The sequence below is a fragment of the Pristiophorus japonicus genome, chromosome 4 (assembly GCF_044704955.1).
Source record: "Pristiophorus japonicus isolate sPriJap1 chromosome 4, sPriJap1.hap1, whole genome shotgun sequence".
Taxonomy (NCBI): Eukaryota; Metazoa; Chordata; class Chondrichthyes; family Pristiophoridae; genus Pristiophorus; species Pristiophorus japonicus.
In genome coordinates, this window is record NC_091980.1 from 33,941,001 (window position 1) to 33,962,253 (window position 21,253).

Below are 21,253 nucleotides of genomic sequence, written 5' to 3' on the forward strand. Positions count from 1 at the left end.
CCTGCTTTCTAGACTCTCCAGCCAGAGCATCTCCCCTGTCAATCCCCCTCAGAATCTTATATTTCAATGCGATCACCCCTCATTCTTCTAAACTCCAGAGAGTACAGCACCAATCTCCTTATCGGACAACCCTCACATCCCAGGGATCAATCTAGTGAACCTTTATTGCACCGCATGTATGTCCTTCCCCAGCGAAGGAGACTAAACCTGTGCACAGTACTCTAGGTGTGGTCCCACCAAAGCCCTGTACAATTGTAGTAAGATTCCCTTACTCTTTTACTCCAACCCCCTTGCCATAAAGGCCAACATGCTATTTGCCTTCCTAATTGCTTACCATTTAAAAAAATAATTGGGGCTAAAATTGCCCACCGCTGAAAATGGGGCGCATGCACGCCGCTTCTAGTGTTTTTAGTGCCACGATGGATGATGTGGCCTCTTGAGTGAAATTCCGCACTTTGCTTTTTTTTGGCGAACCGGAAGTCACTCATGGTGGGGACGAAAATGCGGCGGTAAGCACAATAGTCCGGGGGGGGGGGGGGAGGAGGAAAGAGGGAGGCTGTCGTATCTGCCGCTGTCAATCATCAGCGTAGTGCTGATGACATCATCACGGCGCTGCGTCACCATGGCTCTCCCCTTCACTTAAAGGGGAGAGCCTGTGCAATTTTTATAGTTTTTTCCACTTGGCCACTAGGGAGGGTTTCGGCTGGACCAGCAGCCCAAGAGGGAGTGCCACGCTGCCTGTTGGCGGCCCAGCCGAACCCGGGGGCATAATTGTTAACCTGACATGGCAGTCGGCCAACTAAAAAAAACATGGTGGCAGCTACAGTGCGTTGTCCTCCTTAATGGGAGCTGCACTGCCATTTCAGAAAGCCGCAGCCTCACTGCACCGTCTGAAAAAAGCAACTTTTGGCACCGCCCCGGTGGGTGGAAGATTTTCTCGGCGGAATTTCACTGTCTGGTCGGGGTGGGGAGAGAAGAGAATATTGGCGGTGTGCATTGTGATAATGCACTTAGGATGGATCGGCGGGAGGGGAGGGAAGCAGGTCACCGCCAGGATACTGCAGGAGAGGAATTTTGCTAATGGCGGCCATTGCACTCCACAGCGTGGCCACCGACTTCCAGTGGTAACAGGCCTTCAGGGAAGGGGCAATTTTGGTCTCATTCTGTTTTCCTATTCTTACTACCCAAGTGAATATCTTCACTTTTCCTCACAATATATTCCATCTGCCACCTTATTGCCCACTCACTTAATCTGTCTATATTCCTTTTGCAGGTTCTTTGTGTCCTCCTCACAGCTTACTTTTCCATCTAGTTTTGTATCATCAGCAAAATTGACTACGTTGCACTCAGTCTCTTCATCCAAGTCATTAATATAGATTGTAAATAGCCGACGCTCAAGCACTGAACTTGATCATATTATGATCGCTATTGGATAAATTTTCATGCACCATTTGGCTGTTAACTGTATCTGGCCCATTACTCATTAGTAAATCTAATATGCTCTGCTCCCTTGTTGCTTCTGGGACATATTGCAGAAAACTATCTGAACACACTCAAGCAATTCACTACCTTTCTGACGAGCTAGTCTGCTTATCCCAATCTATATGAAAGTTGGAATACCCCATTACAGCCACTCTGCCTTTGCTACATGCTTGCCTAATCTCTACATTTATACATTCTACCACTTCAGAGCCAGTACACAACTCCCAACATGTACATAATGCTCTTTAATGGATCCTCCACACTTGGCCATGGAGTAGCTGACATCTGGCTGATGAACATAAAACTTAGAAGAGAAGGCCATTTGGCCCATCAAGGCAATGCCTTCCACAGTTCATTCATGCCTATCTCAATCATGGATTACCCTTCTCTTCTAACTAATTCCCCCACCCCAACCACCAGTGAAAAATTATGAATGGTACAGAAGGTGCGGAATTCCTAAATGCGTTCAGGAGAACTTCTTTAGCCAGTATGTAATAAGCCCAACAAGGGAGGGGGTGGTTCTGGACTTGGTTTTGGGGAATGAAGAGGGGTAGGTAGAAGGGCCATCAGTGGGAGAGCATTTTGGTGCTTGTGATCATAATTCAGTAAGATTTAGGGTAGTTATGGAAAAGGACAAAGGGGGACCAGGAATAAAAGTTCTCAATTGGGGTAAAACCAATTTTGCTGAGCTGAGATGGGATTTGGCCAAAGTGGACTGGAAACGGCTACTTGATGGTAAATCAGTATCAGAGCAGTGTGAGGCATTCAAGCAGGAGATCCTGAGGGTACAGAGCAAGTATGTTCCCTTTTTTTAAAAAAAAAAGGGTGGGCTAACAAATCTAAAGCCCCAGGGTAAGATAAAGAAAAAAGGGAAGCTTATGACATACTGAGAACTCAACACTGCAGAAACTCTCGAGGAGTATAAGAAGTGCAGGGGTGCAATTTAAAAAAAACAAGAAAGCAAAGAGGGAGCATGAAACAATGTTGGCAAATAAAGTCAGGGAAAACCGAAAGATGTTTCATAAATACATTAAGAGCAAGAGGATAACTAGAGAAAGAGTGGGACTTTTTGCAGAAAGGAAATCTGTATGTGGAGGCAGAAGACTTGGGTAGGATTCTTAATGAATACTTTGCATCTGTTTTTACAAAAGAGAGGGACAATGCAGACTTTGCAATGAGGGAGGAGGAGTGTGAAATATTAGACAGGGTAAATGATCCGTCCTTACTATACAGTATAAATGCACACGAGGCCCATGCTTGAGAGAAGGTCAGTCTGTGACCTGTCCTTTATTCCTTAGCACTCAAGTGCAGGAAGTGGGTGGAGCTTCCCCTTTTATACCTGAAGGTCCAGGTTAGGAGTGTCTCCCACCTAGTGGTCAGTGTTCTCACGGTGTACAACTTGGGTCAGTTTATACATGGGTTACAATGCTGGTTGAATACATGACATCACCTCCCCCCCCCCCCCCAAAGTCTTACTGGGATCACAGGTTGAGTCTCTGGTGGTTTACGCTCCCTTGTAGAGCGCCTGAGTTGGGGCTCCGGTTGTTGGGCACTGGCCTGAGTGTCTGCTGTTTGCGGTGCCTCAGGCCTATCCAGACTGCCCACAGTGACTGGGCTCTTCTCCCTTTGGTTCCGATATTCGGTCACCTGTGGAGGAGTGAACTCAATATCGTGTTCTTCCTCTGCTTCCTCTATGGGTTTGCTGAACCTCCTTTTTGTTTGATCCACATGTTTGCGGCAGATTTGTCCATTGGTAAGTTTAACTACCAGAATCCTATTTCCCTCTTTGGCAACCACAGTGCCTGCGAGCCATTTGGGCCCTGCAGCGTAGTTGAGGACAAAAACAGGATCATTTACATCAATACATCGCGCCCTCGCATTCCTGTCATGGTAGTCATATTGTGACTAGCGCCTGTTCTCGACAATTTCTTTCATGGTGGGATGTATAAGGGATAACTGGGTTTTGAGCGTCCTTTTCATTAGCAGCTCTGTGGGTGGAACCGCTGTGAGCGAGTGTGGTCGGGATCTATAGGCCAACAGGAGGCGTGATAAGTGGCATTGTAGGGAACCCCCTTGGATTCTTAGCATCCCCTGTTTGATTATCTGCACTGCTCGTTCCGCCTGGCTGTTTGAGGCCGGCTTGAAAGGTGCCGGTATGACATGGTTAATTCCATTGCCTGCCATGAAATCCTGGAATTCAGTGCTTGTGAAGCACGGGCCATTGTCGCTGACCAAGACGTCCGGTAGACCGTGGGCGGCGAACATTGCCCGTAGACTTTCTACCGTGGCAGAGGATGTGCTTGAATTTAAAATGTCACACTCGATCCATTTGGAGTAGGCGTCTACTACAACCAAAAATATTTTCCCCATGAAAGGATCTGCGTAGTCCACATGGATGTGTGACCAAGGCTTGGCGGGCCATGGCCAGGGGCTAAGGGGGACTTCCCTGGGCGCATTGCCCAGCTGGGCATATGAGTTGCACCTGCGAACACAAAGTTCCAGATCTGCGTCTATCCCTGGCCACCAACCGTGTGACCTGGCAATTACCTTCATCGTGATAATGGCCGGGTGCCCATTGTGGAGTTCTCTGATGAACACCTCTCTGCCCATCTGGGGCATGACTACTCGGTTTCCCCACAGTAGGCAATCTGCCTGAATCGAGAGTTCCTTGCGCCTGTGAAATGGTTTAAATTCCTCAGGGCATGCCCTGTACGTGGCTGCCCAGTCCCCATTCAGGACACATTTCTTGATTAGAGATAATAGCGGGTCTCTATTTGTCCAGACTTTAATCTGACGGGCTGTCACGGGTGAGCCTTCGCTTCCGAAAGCTTCAACAGCCATGACCATCTCAGCAGCATGCTCGGTAGCCCCCTCAGTGGTGGCTAGTGGGAGCCTGCTGAGTGCATCGGCGCAGTTTTCGGTGCCCGGTCTGTGCCGAATTGTGTAGTCATAGATGGCTAACGTGAGTGCCCACCTCTGTATGCGGGCCGATGCGTTTACATTTATGGCCTTGTTGTCGGCCAAAAGGGACGTTAGGGGTTTGTGATCTGTCTCCAGCTCAAATTTCCTGCCAAACAGGTACTGGTGCATTTTCTTTACCGCATATACACATGCGAGCGCCTTCTTTTCTACCATCCCGTAGCCCCTTTCTGCCTGGGACAGACTTCTGGAGGCATAAGCTACCGGCTGTAATTGACCCTTGGCATTGACATGCTGCAACACACACCCGACACCATAGGATGTCGCATCGTACGTTAACGCTATATGACCCATGTAAGAAACTTGTGTTAACACATTGTTGGAACATAACAAATTGCGTGCTCTATTAAAAGCCCTTTCCTGGCTGTCACCCCAGACCCATTCGCGACCTTTGCGTAGGAGCACGTGTAGCGGCTCTAGCAGCGTGCTCAATTTGGGAAGAAAGTTACCAAAATAGTTCAGGAGCCCCAGGAACGAACGCAGCTCCGTTGTGTTACGGGGTCTGGGTGCTCTCTGGATCGCTTCCGTCTTGGACGCAGTGGAGCTGATGCCGTCTGCTGCTACCCTCATCCCCAGGAATTCTACCTCTGGAGCTCGGAAGACGCACTTCGCCTTTTTCAGTCGCAGCCCTACCCGGTCCAGTCTGCGTAGCACCTCCTCCAGGTTGTGGAGGTGTTCTTCAGTATCGTAACCCGTAATGAGGATGTCGTCCTGAAAAACCACCGTCCCTGGAATCGATTGCAGGAGGCTTTCCATATTTCGTTGGAAGATCGCGGCGGCCGAGCGAATCCCGAACGGACATCTGTTGTACTCAAACAGCCCCTTGTGTGTCGTGATAGTGGTCAGCTTCTTCGACTCACTCGCCAGCTCCTGGGTCATGTAAGCTGAGGTCAGGTCCAATTTTGAAAAAGTTTGCCACCGGATAGCATCGCAAAGAGGTCCTCCGCTCTCGGTAGCGGGTACTGGTCTTGGAGTGACACCCGATTGATGGTGGCCTTGTAATCACCACATATCCTGATCGACCCATCCGCCTTGAGCACCGGCACAATCGGGCTCGCCCAGTCACTGAATTCGACTGGCGAGATGATGCCTTCCCTCAGCAGGCGGTCCAATTCGCCTTCTAACTTTTCCCGCATCACGTACGGCACCGCTCTGGCCTTGTGGTGTACTGGCCTGGCGTCCGGGTCCATGAAAGTGCCAATGCCGGGTTGAAATAATGAGTCAAATTTGTCCAGAATCTGTGAGCATGATACTCGCTCCACAGAGGAAATTGCATTGACATCGCTCCATTTCCAGTTCATGACAGCAAGCCAACTCCTCCCCAGTAGTGCGGGACCGTCCCCCGGGACAATCCAGAGTGGCAGTCTGTTCTCCGAATCTTTGTGGGTCACGACTGCCGTGGCGCTGCCTTGCACCGGAATGATCTGCTTTGTGTAAGTCCGTAGCTGTGCGTCAATCGACGATAATTTTGGCCTCCTGGCCTTGGATGCCCACAACTTTTCGAATTGTTTGATACCCATCAGGGACTGGCTGGCCCCCGTGTCTAGCTCCATTGATACTGGGATGCCATTGAGGAGCACTTTCATCATTATCGGTGGCGTCCTGGTTTATGAACTGTATACGTGCTTTACAAAACTCGCTGAACTTCAGCTTCCAGCGATTTCCCCCAGTGTCCATTTCTGCAATTTCTGCAGGTATTTTGCTCATCTCTGCAAACTCCGGCTGAGTGTGTGCCTCCACGCCTCCAGCATGAGCTGTAGTTTGAAACAAAAGATCCCTTGCCAGTCGATCGTCCCTGACTGCCCCTGTTATTGCCCTTGAATGCGCCATTAACAGGTGTTGATGGCTCCATTACTGGCCGCATTGTCCCTTGCAATGGCGTGATTCGCCGTTCAGCTTGTCATTGTCTCCTTCGAACTCCCCCTCTGGGTTCGACTCCATGTTGGGGCATGCCCGACTGCCCTTGTCTGCCTGGAGAATTGTGTGCTGCTTTAACAATGTTGAATCTCTGTCCCAACCATTCCTTAACACAGTACCTCTCGTCTGTTCTGCTAGTGGCCATGCTCGCGTGGTTTAAATCCCAGTTTTTCATCGCCATTGATACGTCCTTACTATACAGTATAAATGCACACGAGGCCCATGCTTGAGAGAAGGTCAGTCTGTGACCTGTCCTTTATTCCTTAGCACTCAAGTGCAGGAAGTGGGTGCAGCCTCCCCTTTTATACCTGAAGGTCCAGGTTAGGAATGTCTCCCACCTAGTGGTCAGTGTTCTCACGGTGTACAACTTAGGTCAGTTTATACATGGGTTACAATGCTGGTTGAATACATGACAGTAAACATAGTGAGAGAGGAAGCATTAAGGGGCTTAGCAGCTTTGAAAGTGGATAAATTCCCAGGCCTGAATGAAATGTATCCCAGGCTGTTAAGAGAAGCAAAAAAGGAAATAGTAGAGGCTCTGACCATCATTTTCCAATCCTCTGGCTACAGGTGCGGTGCTGAAGGACTGCTAAAGTTGTACCTTTGTTTAAAAAGGGAGAAAGGGATAGACCGAGTAATTATTGGCCAGTCAGCCTAACCTCAGTGGTGGGAAAATTATTGGAAAAAATCCTGAGGGACAGGATAAATCTTCATTTGGAAAAACATGGATTAATCAAGGACAGTCAGTATGGATTTGTCAAGGAAAGGTTGTGTCTGACTAGATTAAATTTTTCGAGGAGGTAACCAGGGGGGTCGATGAGGGCAGTCTGTATATCGATTTTGGCAAGGCTTTTGATAAGGTCCCACATGGCAGACTGGTCATGAAAGTAATAGCCCATCGGATCCAGGTCAAAGGGGCAAGTTAGATCCAAATTTGGCTTGGAGGCAGGAAGCAAACGGTAATGGTTGAAGGGTGTTTTTCTGACTGGAAGGCTGTATCCGGTGGGGTCGCGACGGGTTCCGTGCTGGGTCCCTTGCTTTTTGTGGTATATATTAATGACATAAATATTGGGGGTGTGATTAAGAAGTTTGCAGATGACTCGAAAATAGGCTGTGTGATTGATAATGAAGAAGAAAGCTGCGGTCTGCAGGAAGACATAGAAATCTACAGCACAGAAGGAGGCCATTTTGGGCGATCGTGTACGGGCTGACAACAAAGAGCCACATGGCCCTCGGTCAGCAGCCTTGAAGGTTACATATAAACCTATGAACACTGAACAATGGTGGAAAAGTAAAGAGCATCCGGCCCAACCAGCCCGCCCTACACAACTGTGATGCAACACTCTACACTCTATCCCAACCAGAGCCATGTGATCTCCTGGGAGAGGCAAAAACCAGATAAAAATCCAGGCCAATTGGGGAAAAAGAATCTGGGAAAAATCCTCTCTGACCCATCCAGGCAATCGAAACTAGTCCAGAAGGTCACCCTGGCCATATTCGATTCGTTGCAGTACTTAACCTTGTGTCTGCTCCAGCCAACAAGAGGTTATCCAGTCTAATCCCAGTTATCAGCTCTAGGTCCGTAACCCTTCCCATCCAAGCATCTTTTAAATATGGTGAGGGTTTCTGCCTCTACCACCTTTCTAGGCAGTGAGTTCCAGACCCCCACAACCCTCTGCATGAAGAAGCCTCCCCTCAAATCTCCTCTGAACCTTCCACCAACCACCTTAAAACTATGCTCCCTTGTAATAGATCCCTCCACCAATGGAAATAGGCCCTTGCTATTCACTATATACAGGCCCCTCAAAATTTTATACACCTCAATGAGGTCTCCTCTTAACCTCTCTGTTCTAATGAGAACAAACCCAGCCTATCCAATCTGTCCTCATAGCTAAGGTTCTCCATTCCAGGCAACATCCTAGTAAATCTCCTCTGCACCCTCTCTCATGCAATCATGACCTTCCTATAATACGTATTATACAATTTAAGCATAACCTCCCTGCTCTTGTGTTCTATGCCTCAGCAAATAAAGGCAAGCTTTCCGTATGCCTTCTTAACCACCTTATCCATCTGACCTGCTACTTTCAGTTGTTGATGCCAGTCGTTGGATATATTCAAGAGGGAGTTAGATATGGCCATAAGGGATCAAGGGGTATGGAGAGAAAGCAGGAAAGGGGTACTGAGGTGAATGATCAGCCATAATCTTATTGAATGGCGGTGCAGGCTCGAAGGGCCGAATGGCCTACTCCTGCACCTATTTTCTATGTTTCAGGGATCTGTGGACAAGCACTCCAAGGTCCCTTTGTTCATCTACACTTTTAAGTGGCCTACCGTTTAATGTGTATACCCTTTCCTTATTAGCCCTCCCCAAGTGCAATATCTCACACTTCTCCGAATTAAATTCCATTTGCCACTGTTCTGTCCACCTGACTAGTAGATTGATATCCTCCTGCAGCCCTGACTTTCCTCTTCATTATCAACCACACAGTCAATTTTAGTGTCATCTGCAAACTTCTTAATCATACTCCCTATATTCAAATCTAGACCATTTATGTATACCACAATGTATCAATGTACTGGTCAGGTGGGCAGAACAGTGGCAAATGGAATTCAATCCAGATAAGTGTGTGGAAATGCATTTGGGGAGATCTAACAAGGCAAGGGAATACACATTAAATGGTACAACATTGAAAAGTGTGGAAGAACAAAGGGACCTTGGAGTCCAGGTCCACAGATCCCTGAAGATAGCAGGCCAGGTAGATAAGGTGGTTAAGAAGGCATATGGAATACTTGCCTTTATAAGTCGAGGCATGGAATACAAGAGCAAAGAGGTTACGCTTCTCGGCCTTTTGGCTAAGATCTGCATAACTAACCTGACCAGCCACCATGACGTCCGGGTGGTTTCTCCCTGGTCAGGAAGGTATATGCTTACATTTTTGTAAACAGGAGGTGGGTGGGATTGGTGACCCATCCACCTCCACGGAGGTGTGTGGGGGACCTGACCCATCCACCTCCATGGCACGAACCTGGTATTGCAGTACTTCCAGGAACGGTGCAGTGGCTCTAGGCCTTTTGGCTAAGAGCATTGGCGCAGAGTGACCTCTGGCGTTTGACAAAGAATTGTAACGATTGGATAACGATTGGACATGAATTAAAAAAAAAAAAAAAAAAAAAGAGGTTATGCTTGAACTGTATAAAACACTGGTTAGGCCGCAGCTGGAGTACTGTGTGCAGTTCTGGTTACCACATTACAGGAAAAATGTGATTGCACTGGAAAAGGTGCAGAGGAGATTTACAAAAATGTTGCCTGGACTGGAGAATTTTGGCTATGAGGAAAGATTGGTTTCTTTGGAACAGTGGAGGCTGAAATGGCCTCCTTTTGTGCTGTAAATTTCTATAATTCTAAGTCGGCAGTGAAAAGTGTTCCTCCCCTCCCCCCCTCCAATGTCAGGTGCTAAACACATACAAACCAGTTTACAAATATAATTTTTTATTAAAAAAAAGTTCCGTGGTTAAAAAAAATCTAGTACACATCTTAAAACACAGTATTACATTGAGCCAGCAATAAATATACAATTAATTTGTCTTTTATAAAGTAAATTTGTGTTTAATACATATGTTCACAGCTTCTGTATAGAAAATTACCCATAGTATAACCAAAAACATTTCATGGAATTATTTATCCTGTGTGACTATGTATGGAGTGATACAACTAGTAATGTGTGTTTGCTTTTAATGTGGCATTAATAACACCAACCTAACTACAGGCAATGTTATTAATTATTACATAACCTTGAATTGAGATATCAAAGGGGATTGGCTGAATAACTGCATTAGAAAATATTTTTTACTATTGCTTGCTAGTTTGAAATTAGCAGGTAAGAATTTTCCTCAGATGAGGTCAGAAGATAATAGAATGGAGAGTATTAGCCACTGACATCATGATGCACAGGTTGTAACCTGTGTAAAATTGGATAAAAAGATCTTCCTCCCCTCCTCTCTTGAAGGATTTGATTTCTTGCTGAGTTACAGTTCCATGAGCACTGGCTGCCCTCCTGCACCTTGCTCAAGTAATCATTATTCATGCACGAGCCGTGATGGTGAGTGTTGGCATATGTTTGAATCTCAAAAGTGATCTGGCACCAACCAAGACCATTGTCGTCCCCCACGTTTGTGTCCTTGCAACAAGGGTAGCTGAATCGGAAACCCTAGCCAAAATCCCCTCCATAACCTAGGAGGGCTGAGCCCTATTATAACAGTCCCATCATTGGCCAGCTACGATCAGCTAACTCGGCACAGATCGGAAATTGAACCTAGGTCCACCTTGATCTGTAGGGTGCAGCCACTCACTGTAAATTAAACTATCAATGGAGGCAACATTTCCTGTTTTCAAATTTTAGTCCAAGGATATAATTAACAAGTATTATGTTCAGTTTTCAAACAATATAAACTATTGACTCCCAAGTTGAATAGAACTTCAGTAATTCCCTTCTTCCCACCTCAGCATCAGAAGGCACATAATTTTAATGTTATCCCACTACCCCGAAGTAGCCCTACCTACCCATCCACCCACCAGCCTACCTCTGTGTCCTGATGCTACCAAACGCTTGCAGAAAAGCTAAATGAACACATTTCTGGATTACCAGAAATGTGTAAATTCAACTATTTAATACTGCCAGTAATAAACTCAAGTTACTGCTGGTAGCAAACATTGTTGAATGAATTGTGGCCATTATCATTCTTCCAAACAGTCTCATTCAGACCCAGATTCACTCTTGCTTTTAACTGCCCCATATAGCTTGTCAATCCAGAGCAGCAATCCTTCCCTGGTGGGTTCAGCCCGATGTGGGAGGAGAAATACAAGGTGACTAGTCTTCCCCTACCTGAGTATCTCTTGTACTTCTCTTGGGAAGTAACTGAGAAGTTGACTGACAAAGGAAAAACTGCAAATGCTAAATATGAAATAAAAATGGAAAATGCTGGAAAGATACAGGAGGGTTGGTAACCAGAGGATACAGATTTAAGATAATTAGGAAAAAAAACAGGAGATTAGATTTTTTTTTACACAGCAAGTTATGATGCTCTGGAACTACCTGGAAGGGTGGTGGAAGCTGATTCAATAGTAACTTTCAAAAGGGAATTGGATATATATTTGTCAAAGAAAAATTTGCAGGGCTATAGGGCAAGAACAAGGGAATGGGACTAATTAAGCAGCTCTTTCAAAGAGCCGCCACAAGTATGATGGGCGAATGGCCTTCTGTGCTGTGTGATTGTACGATTCAATACAGCAGATCAGTCAGCAACTAAAGAAACGACAGTTTATAATATTTCAGGCATGTATCCTTTAGCTGTGTTTTTTGCTTTTATGGCAAAAGCAATGGAATTGGAAAAGTAGGCAACTAAAAATAATTGAGAGATAATGAAACTCATGGATGAAAATCAGTTTTGATCTCCTTACCTAAAGAAGGATATACTTGCCATAGAGGGAATGCAATAAAGGTTCACCAGACTGATTCCTGGGATGGGGGGACTGCCCTATGAGGAGACATTGAGTAGACTAGGCTTATATTCTCTCGAGTTTAGAAGAATGAGAGGTCATCTCAGTGAAACATACAAAATTCTTACAGGACTTGACAGGGTAGATGCCGGGAGGATGTTTCCCCTGTCTAGAACCAGGAGTCAGTCTCAGAATAAGGGGTCAGCCATTTAGGACTGAGATGAGGAGAAACTTCTTCACTCAGAGGGTGGTGAATCTGGAATTCTCTATCCCAGAAGGCTGTGGAGGCTCAGTTATTGAGTATATTCAAGTCAGAGATCGATAGATATTTGGCTATTAAGGACTCAAGAGATATATGAGGATAGTGCAGGAAAGTGGAGTTGAGGTAGAAGATCAGCCATGATCTTATTGAATGGTGAGCAAGCTTGAGAGGCAGAATGGCCTACTCCTGCTCCTAATTCGAATATTCTTAAACAAACAAAAAATAGAATTCATACCCCAATTTAAAAGTGGCTGGAAGGATTGGCTTTAATGCACAAGTAGGTAAGCATAGCACTTGGAACTCATTTAAATTATGAACTTCCAATAAATGACTTCTGTGCTGAGAATATACTCTTTAATTAAAGTTCAATCGTTTATATTGCCAGACTACCCTGACAAAAAAGGTTATTGGTGTTTTAAAGTTTTATGGGATGACATAGTTACTCATCGCTCCAGACTTTATGTTCCATCCAAGATTGTCCATGCTTGGAGCTATGGATCTCAGCCACATTGTAGCAGGGAGTTACTGACCAAAGACCAGATACTTCTCCAGGAGGAGGAGAAGATCAAGAAAAGTCAACTGTGTGCCTGTTGTACATCTCCTCGTCATTGGTTTTATTATTTTATTTTATGACTGAAGACTTACAACTTCAAGTGATGGAGTCATCAGTTCATAAATATGTTTTTATTAATTGAAGTCGCCAATACGCTGGTCTTTTGATGTCATCTTTCTCTCAAACGTTTTGTTACTTTCAGCAATATTTTCAATGTGGACTATGGAAAATTTGCTTTTTTGTAAGAGGACAAAGGACATTTATCCATGTTGCATGGTCAGGCTTCATGCTGGTGAAAGTTCAACACGGCACAGATCTCTGATCAAGGTGGCACTGATTCTCATTTGTATTAATTCAAATATTATTTTTAATTACAGAGTAGCATTTTCTTGTTCTGCACTGAAGTCAGGCGCAGCTTTTAACTAGCATTTAGCTTTAATATAATGGTAAATGTTAAGTGGCTGGGATTGGATATAATGGTGGCTCAGGCTATGGATTAATTAAGCTTCCCATCTGTAGAATGAATGAATTGAGCTCACGTTAGTGGGCTTGTTTCAGTTGTTTGGGAAATTGCAGCAGTTTAATAGATTCTGTTGCACCCGATATTTAATTGTGCCTCTCCCCATTGCCATGGTGTACTTATACCCAATGTTCCAAATGCACTTGATGTATTACATGATGCGTGCACAGAACAATGGGGAAATTGTCCAACTCATTTTGTTTTTGCTCCCTCTCCCCTTGATGTACATTTTGTGTCTCAGTCTTTTACTTGCTTCTTCACTCGTTTCATCTTCCACATGCACTCAAGCTATGCTTGAAAAGAAGTCCCTTGCTTTTCCTAAAATAACGATGTCCACATTCTATTGCCATTTATATATTTCAGAAAGACACGTGACTGTAATTATTTTCTTTTGACTTTCAACTGGTAAACTCTCATGATATTGCTTAACCTATTGTGCACATCTAGACTGTTACATTAGTAGCATAAAATCTGTACAAGATCTACAAAACAAATCTACCCATTCTGAAGCATCAGAACTCATTTCCAGTAGCACAAGCTCTGTGTCAATAAAAGCATTATTTCGTGCAAAACAATACATCCCAAAATAATATTGTCAATACTATTCCATTTTCCCCCCACAATTGAGTAATTCTGTTTGTACCATGAAGTAATGTTAACTTAATAGAAACACACACAAAAAACCTATCTGGGCAGTTGTTTATAATATTTATCCTGCTGTGATCATGACATTGGTAATCACACTAATGGCTTTAATCTTTGTGTGTTATGAAAATGGGCTAAACTTGTAAGAAACCCACTTTCGGCGGGACATCTCATTGGTATATCCTGTCTGTTTTCAGTGCCCACTAGATTGTATAGAGTTCTGATAGAAAAGTACTTTCGTAAGTGCTGCAGGCTGAGAAGTTAAGTTCTTCATTGATGAAGCAAGGCAAAGTGGAAAGCAGTTTGTGTATCAGTCTTCAGTTTGATATTCCTTCATGTATAATGGAAGGCAGCTGCAGACATAATGACTGAAATAAAAGCCGGACGGGCACTGCTTCGCTTGGGTTCTGCAAGGCAACCTGTAGCACCTGGTTTTTTTTGCAAAGGGAAGGAAAAAGAAAATAAAAAAGATAAATCACACGTTTTAAACAGGCCATTGACAGGAGGAAGTCGCATTTTTCAGGCCAATCTCTGGATAAGTATTATTAGGATCAAATACTTTTGTCCCAAGTTAAATCGGATATATTGAGATTAATTTTTAAATATTTAATCACAGGAGCTGCTCCAGCCATGTTGCTATTCTGGATTATTCTCTTTTGCCATCTCCAACATCACTCTTGTGGGCTACATCAATTATCCTTCATATTTGGAAACCAAGTTTCATTAGAATTATTATTGTCTATAATTTTATTTTGTAATATATAGGAGAGTGCAGCCCCACTTTGGTTTAATTGATAAACTGATATCATTAGTATGCATGCCTATTGTTGGCTGTCTGACTGACTGATCCCATGATAGTGCAGTTCTATCAGTGGCGGACTTCACTGAGTGAGATCATAATACACCTGTGTGACTGGTTAGATTCCATGCCAGAGCAGACTGGTATCTGTGCAGTATAAATGATCGGGAGTATCCAGATCTGGATGGATGTGTGAACTAAAGACACAGTAAATGCATCGTTGCAAATCAGCGATTGTTCTCGGGCTCCACTTAAAAAAAATCTGTTTGACTTTGGAATTCACACTGGAGCATGTGCATCATACAGAAGAAGTTAGTGCTGTCTATCACTCCTGCTCGGGCACGTTTTCAACATTGTTGCTGTGCTAGGACAGAGGTACCAAGCAGAGGTGAGGTGCAAAGACCAGAGGGCAATTACCTCAGGACTACTCAGGAGAAACGGCAAGTGGCATATTGCATAACAACTGTCTTTGGTACGCTGTCAATACTGAGAAAAGTTTGGGAGACAATGCAATTAAATAGTTGACATACACCAAAATGATCTCCCTTAATGAATGTTGGTCATATGTTTAGATTTCTGACTATGCTGCAATTAGGGAGGGGGTTTGGTGCAATTAATGTATGTTAAAAATACTATTACTGAGTTAAGCCTAGCTCTTGGGTTAACTTCACAGGTCAGTCAGGCCGGGCAATATAGATTAGGAATCAGATGAGATGTCTCAACCAGGGTACAAGTTAGTTTGGGCATTTTAATGACCGTTCACACTTATTCAGGTTGAGCTGACTTGATCCATTTGAGCATAGCTAGGGCAGTCTGGTAACATTCTAATTCCTGGGGTCAGAATTAACAAAAAGGAGAGTAAAACCTATGTTCAGGGTCAGTCGGATCCAACCAAGGTCGTGAGAAAGCAGGTACTGGCCCGTCAGTAATTAAGATATATCAGGTTGGTTTTCCAACGTAGAAGCTGACTCAAAAGCAAATAAAACAGAAAGTGACTATTCTTTCTGCTATTCAGAATAGTGCAATGTCTTTTGTGTTGTGGGAAGCATTGTAGGAGAAGTTTTTAAAAAGTCTGGAATTGTTGGATATTAAGGGAATCAAGGGATATGGGGATAGTGCAGGAAAGTGGAGTTGAGGTTGAAGATTAGATATGATCTTATTGAATGGCGGAGTAGGCTCGAATGGCCTACTCCCGCTTCTATTTCTTATGTTACTGTCATTCTGTCACGTGTATTTTACAAAATAAACCTTCTTGATTTATTATCGACCTCGTCTTATCAAAGTGTCCATCAGTTCCAACTATCGAAAGACTAGAGAAATGCACTTGGGAGAACATGCGAGTTATGGTACAAATAGCAGAAAGAGTTTACGGTACAAATGATGCATTAATATCGCACTTTCCGTGTCTTCAGGATGTCCCAAAGCATTTTATAACCAATGAATAGTAACTGTTGCTTTGTAGACAAATGCGGCTATCAATATGTGTACAGCAAAGTTCCACAAATATCCAGTTTGTATGTCAAGGGTATGTATCATTAGAACCTCTGGGTTATGCTATTGTAGAAGTAGATTTTGGGCAGTACCAGTCAACTCTGGAACACAAGAGATGTGGGATTTGCTTAAAGCAGTGATTGATGCCACTGTATCTGCACCAGACTTGATATTTGGTAAATATTGACACTCAGCACCTAATCTCTTAGTCAGAGAATGGTAAGGGATATGATAGAGAAGCAAAATATAATTTTGTTTCATTACATAAAATTTGGAGTGAGAAATTATCAGTTGGCCTATCAAGCGTGCTTCATTCAGAAATTTCTCAACCACCATTAACTGTTAATTTTCTCCCCCATTATATTGAACACTAAAGGCCAGAAAATCCACATTGATTAGAGCATAATTGTGCCAAATTATGGAAAAACAGGAATGAATGGGTTCCTCTGGTCTTTGACCCATTTGCCATGTGCTGGCATTTACACCGGAATGGAGTAGGTGTTTCTTGTGTTTCCCCATTCAGTCCTGATGTCATGGGAAGAGGAGTGACTGGCAGAATGATATCATCTACCAGAATTCACACCAGTTTCACCTCTGTTGTCCCAACTGCAGGTGGCAGACCTACGTAATGTGCAAAATCCTCTTCCTGATGGAAGTCAGGCCAAGGAGATGAAAAGCCGCTTTCCTTAGGGATCAGTTGCCACAAGGTAACCGGCCTTTCTGGAAAGCACACTACATTGAGGTTCTCTGATTGCCCTCACCAGGTCTCACACACAGTGGCTTGGCACTGCTGAAAAAGAAAGCTGTACAGATTAGAACCAGTGTGCTGATGAAGAAATAGTTTGTTAAACTTTGGTCACCTGCATCTCTCTGGATCAAACTTCTTTCCTTTGCGAAAGCATGAAGGTAGTGACTCTGTGCACTCACAGGTGCATTTATTTCTGTTCAAGGGTTGATTCCTTGGGCAGTTCTTCCTGCACACACACTTGCAGGCATCCGCATCCCATTCCCTCTGCGGCTCACACAAGCTGCGATGTGTGTTGCTGCAAACACATTTGCAGGTACTCTCGTCAAATTCTTTGTTGGGGCCACAGCTGGATGTGGAAAGCCTGTTCATGCACATGCAACTGCACGTGTCTTCGTCAAATGTCATGTAGGGCCCGCAAAAGTCATCCATCCCGCCTTCGCTGGCATCTGACATGTAGAAAAAATGTCAGCAACATCCAGTATTTTGACAGCCACTATTGTAAATAATACTTTTTTTTCGCTCTATTTTAATTTTATTTTTCTTCCCTCTTTTGCTTTCCCCCTTCCAACCAATCCAGCCGAGGGCAGGTAATAAGCTGCTCCCAGCTTTCTGCAAACGCCCTCCGTGAGCAGGAAAAGCCCAGAGCCAGATTCATCCTCTCGTTCTTTTCTGCGTCTGCTCTGCCTAACTTCTGTTCCGTGGTTCTACCTGGTGGAATGGGTAAGTTTAGCAACTCACAAGAGCAATGCAGTCATGAACCAGTATCCTATGGTTCCATTGGACAGCACTTTCCTGCCTAGTTTTACATATTAAGCTGAGTAAACAGGATTCAAGCACAAAGACATTTTACTAGTTAATTTCTTTCAATGGTCTTTTCAAATCTGCATCAGGGTTACAAAGTATCTTCCTCAATGAATCATATTAATTGTAACAGTGTTGGCATACAGTGCTGATATTACAATAGTCTTTCCCCACTCATTCAGTTTAATTTTAATATGACTTTAATGTTCTGATCATTTGTTTTGAGGCTACAGTATAAATTGCAAGGATACGCTAGAGAAAGCTGTTGAATTCTGTGAGGTAGGAAAGGTTTTACAGTTCTCCTTACTAAAGCATAATAAATATTGTAATTAATGTTATATACAATATTCTGTTGATGAGAAGTTTCTTTCTAATCAGCGCTGCAGTTTTATAAAGTCTGCTGGAATGGTAACTAATACTGCTCTGATCCATTTCTTGCCTTGATGTATAACTTCTTCCAGTTTTGGGGGAGTGTCGATGTGCTGCGCTTCCATTTTTACACTGGAACCGGAGAGTCTGTCTCCGTAAGTGCAATGGGTTCCACTTTTATACAACGGCTATGAGACAGCTATTAAATTACGAGGAGAGATTACACAAATTAGGGTCGTTTTCCCTCGAATTTAGAAGGTTAAGGGGTGATCTGATCAAAGTTTTTAAGATATTAAAAAGAACAGTTAGGGTAGATAGAAACGATTTCCGCTGGATGGGTAGCCTAGGACGAGGGGGACATAGTTTAAAAATTAGAGGCAGACCTTTCAGGAGTGAAATTTGATGGTAGAAGTTTGGAACTCTCTTCCACAAACTGCAATTGGTGCTAGGTGAGTTGTTATTTTTAAATCTGAGGCTCGAGGGGCTCAATGGCCTACTCCTGTTCCTATGTTCCTACATGTAACAGGCATTGATCAACTCCTAGGTGGGATATTCAACTTTGGAGGGGACGCAAAATGGGCAATTGCGGATTGGTCGCCAGTCATACACACACCGCCTGATTTTCCTTTCCATTGAAGTAACGAGTGGCCGATCCTCTATCACCCATTTTGCGCCCCCACCGAAGTTGAATTTGAACCCCCCTATATTTACCTAAACTAACACTGGCTCTCTACTCCTGAAGGCAAAATCGTAACCTCCCATTTTAAATGGGTCAGTAATACAGTTGGGATAAAGAAGCTGGGCGTATTTACACAGCGGAACACAGCTGACAGAGTGAGATCGGTCTTCCTCTGTTGGCTGCAATCTAACACTGTAAATGTGTCCTTCAAAATGCTTTCTGAGCAAATCTTTGCCACACATTATAGAGGGGGGGGGGGCGGGGGGAGAGGGTAGAAGAAAGTGATTTGGTAACCTGATTCTGAATTGCTGGCAACTGAGCTGAAGACCTCGTGTTTGGTGACACATCTGCAGTAATGGGGATCCCAGGTGAGATCGTGCGGACATGTTTTGTTCTCCATGATGCACCTATGGGGAGAAAAATGTGGAAATTAGCTTTATGGTCCATCAAGTTTGCTATCTTGTTTTTATTTGTCAACTGTAAGCAACATTAACACAGTCAGTTACTGTTAAAGGGGAGATTTCTTTTAGTCCTTCTGCAGGAGTACAGTTCCCCAGGCAGTGGCAGACAACTTGCACCTTAATCAAGTGGCCATTCGTCATGTGTGAAAGTAGGCCAGGAATATTGGTTGGCTATCCATCGCAGCCAAAGCCTAAAATACACACACGCCCTTTGCAGCAGCTGCCATGGGATAGCAGGCAGGAGCAGGAACCTTGGTAAAGTTTTTATTTAGCCCTGAGATACTGAAACCAATTGTAGAGCTACACTAACATGCCGAATAAGATCAGCTAACTCAATACAGTTTAGTAACACACTAAGCATTGCACTTACTCTAGACTTTTGGTACATCATCACCCATTTATCGCCCATATAAGAGCTGAGATGAAGGCTATCACCCATATTTGCTGAAAAGTGGAAACTAGCGCCCGATTATTGCCCATTTATCGCTGGCCCAACTTTTGGCACTGCTGAATGAGCTGCATCGTCCAGCCCACTTTAAAAAAAAGATGTCATCCTCGTGCAAGGCCGAGAATAGTGCTTATAATGGAAACTTGTGCCAGATTATGGCCCAGATTATCGTCGATCACTACTTTCGGCATTTCGCCCACAATTCGCCCAAATGATTGCTGGCCCAAAAATAGGCTGAAGAAAAGCTGCAATAACTCGGCACTACAGGGAGGATCTGTAGTAAAAGGCTGTCAGAAGAATCAATTTGTGAGTGATTTTAAGGGCCTTTTTGACTCTTGGCAATCATCTAATCACATTTGTATTTGTTCAGGACTAATTAAGGGCTTTTATAGCGATTTAAAGTGATGGGGCCTATATTTTCTCAACCAGTAGTGGTCACTAATCACATGTTTCAGAATAGAGATGGGAGAATAAAATTAGAAAAGTTGCATACAAGTACATTGCTGTAATGTCAGGGTTAATAAATCATGGATTTTTTCCCCATCTGGTCCACAGTACAAGTAGAAGCAGAACTAGGGTATGTCATTCCATGAGGAAGGAAATGGAGTTCACCTCAGTTGGCTGATAGATTTTATTTTATAAAGCAACAGGGACTAAAATAAAAAAAAGTTCTATAATGTTATTGATGGGGACCAAGTCCCCTGTTCTCTCAGTCAACCCCCGTGGGAAAAGTTATTTTCCTGAAAAAAAAACACGCATGTGCAGAACGGCCGTTGCTATGGACGCCAGCCTTGCATGACTGAATACATCACTAAGGCCCTTTTCACATCACTAAGGCTATCGCCCAAATTAAAAAGGCAAAACTAGCAGCTTTTAAAATGGGCGATATTGCAACGATCCTGAAAAATAAAAAGAGCACTAAGGCCAGAAATATCGCCCAAGCGACCATAGTGGAAAGTCTAGCCCAGCCTTTCGGAAAACCCACCAGCAGGTGACTTTGTTTAATGTTCATATAGCCTTTCTTATTTAACCATACACAGCTGGGGGGAAAGTGACAGGATCGGGCGGGCTGTGTAACAGGCGGCCGATCCAGTCCCGTCAGATTCCCGCTGGGCAGGTCAAGTTAAAATCACCCTCAGTGTGTTTCAGTGGAAACTCAATGGATACTGAGTGAAATAGAAATGGGATTGGGATGTAGGTTTCATTCGAAGTGAAAGTCCTCAGTCAGCTTCCATCATTAATGTATCCCACTTGCGAAAGGTCATTGACCTGAAATGTTAACTCTGTTCCTCTCTCCGCAGATGCTGCCTGACTTGCTGTGTGTTTCCAGCATTTTCTGCTTTTCTTTTTTTCCAGATTTCCAGCATTCGCAGTGTTTTGCATTTTTATTGCAGCATATGGGTTGTGAGGAGCTGCTAAGATGTGGTTCTATTCATTTGTTGCATGGAACGCATCTACGATTCAGAACTTAATATTCACACTGTGAGCCATCCCAATTTTTAAAAAAAGTGTAAGTTTAGTTTGTCAGGAAAGAGCATTTAAAAAAAAAATCAGAAATGGATCAAGTCAGAAGTCCATCTGCCCACTGTTACAAACTGTTGT

At 43.9% G+C, this 21,253-nt stretch overlaps 1 protein-coding gene and 1 pseudogene across 1 annotated transcript in view; one reads left to right on the forward strand and one right to left on the reverse strand.

Annotated features, from left to right (window-relative positions):
• Positions 1-9,211: 9,211 nt before the first annotated feature.
• On the forward strand, positions 9,212-9,441 carry LOC139263640 (U2 spliceosomal RNA; annotated as a pseudogene).
• A 451-nt stretch (positions 9,442-9,892) lies between these two features.
• Positions 9,893-21,253, reverse strand: part of LOC139262871 (vascular endothelial growth factor C-like) — a 67,891-nt gene continuing 56,530 nt past the window's right edge. Inside the window, exons 5-7 of the mRNA XM_070878094.1 lie at positions 19,037-19,149; positions 17,006-17,339; positions 9,893-14,283 (exon numbers count right to left, since the gene is read on the reverse strand). Coding sequence (XP_070734195.1) covers positions 14,166-14,283; positions 17,006-17,339; positions 19,037-19,149 — 565 coding nt within the window. The 3' untranslated portion in view covers positions 9,893-14,165. The remainder of the gene's footprint in view (positions 14,284-17,005; positions 17,340-19,036; positions 19,150-21,253) is intronic.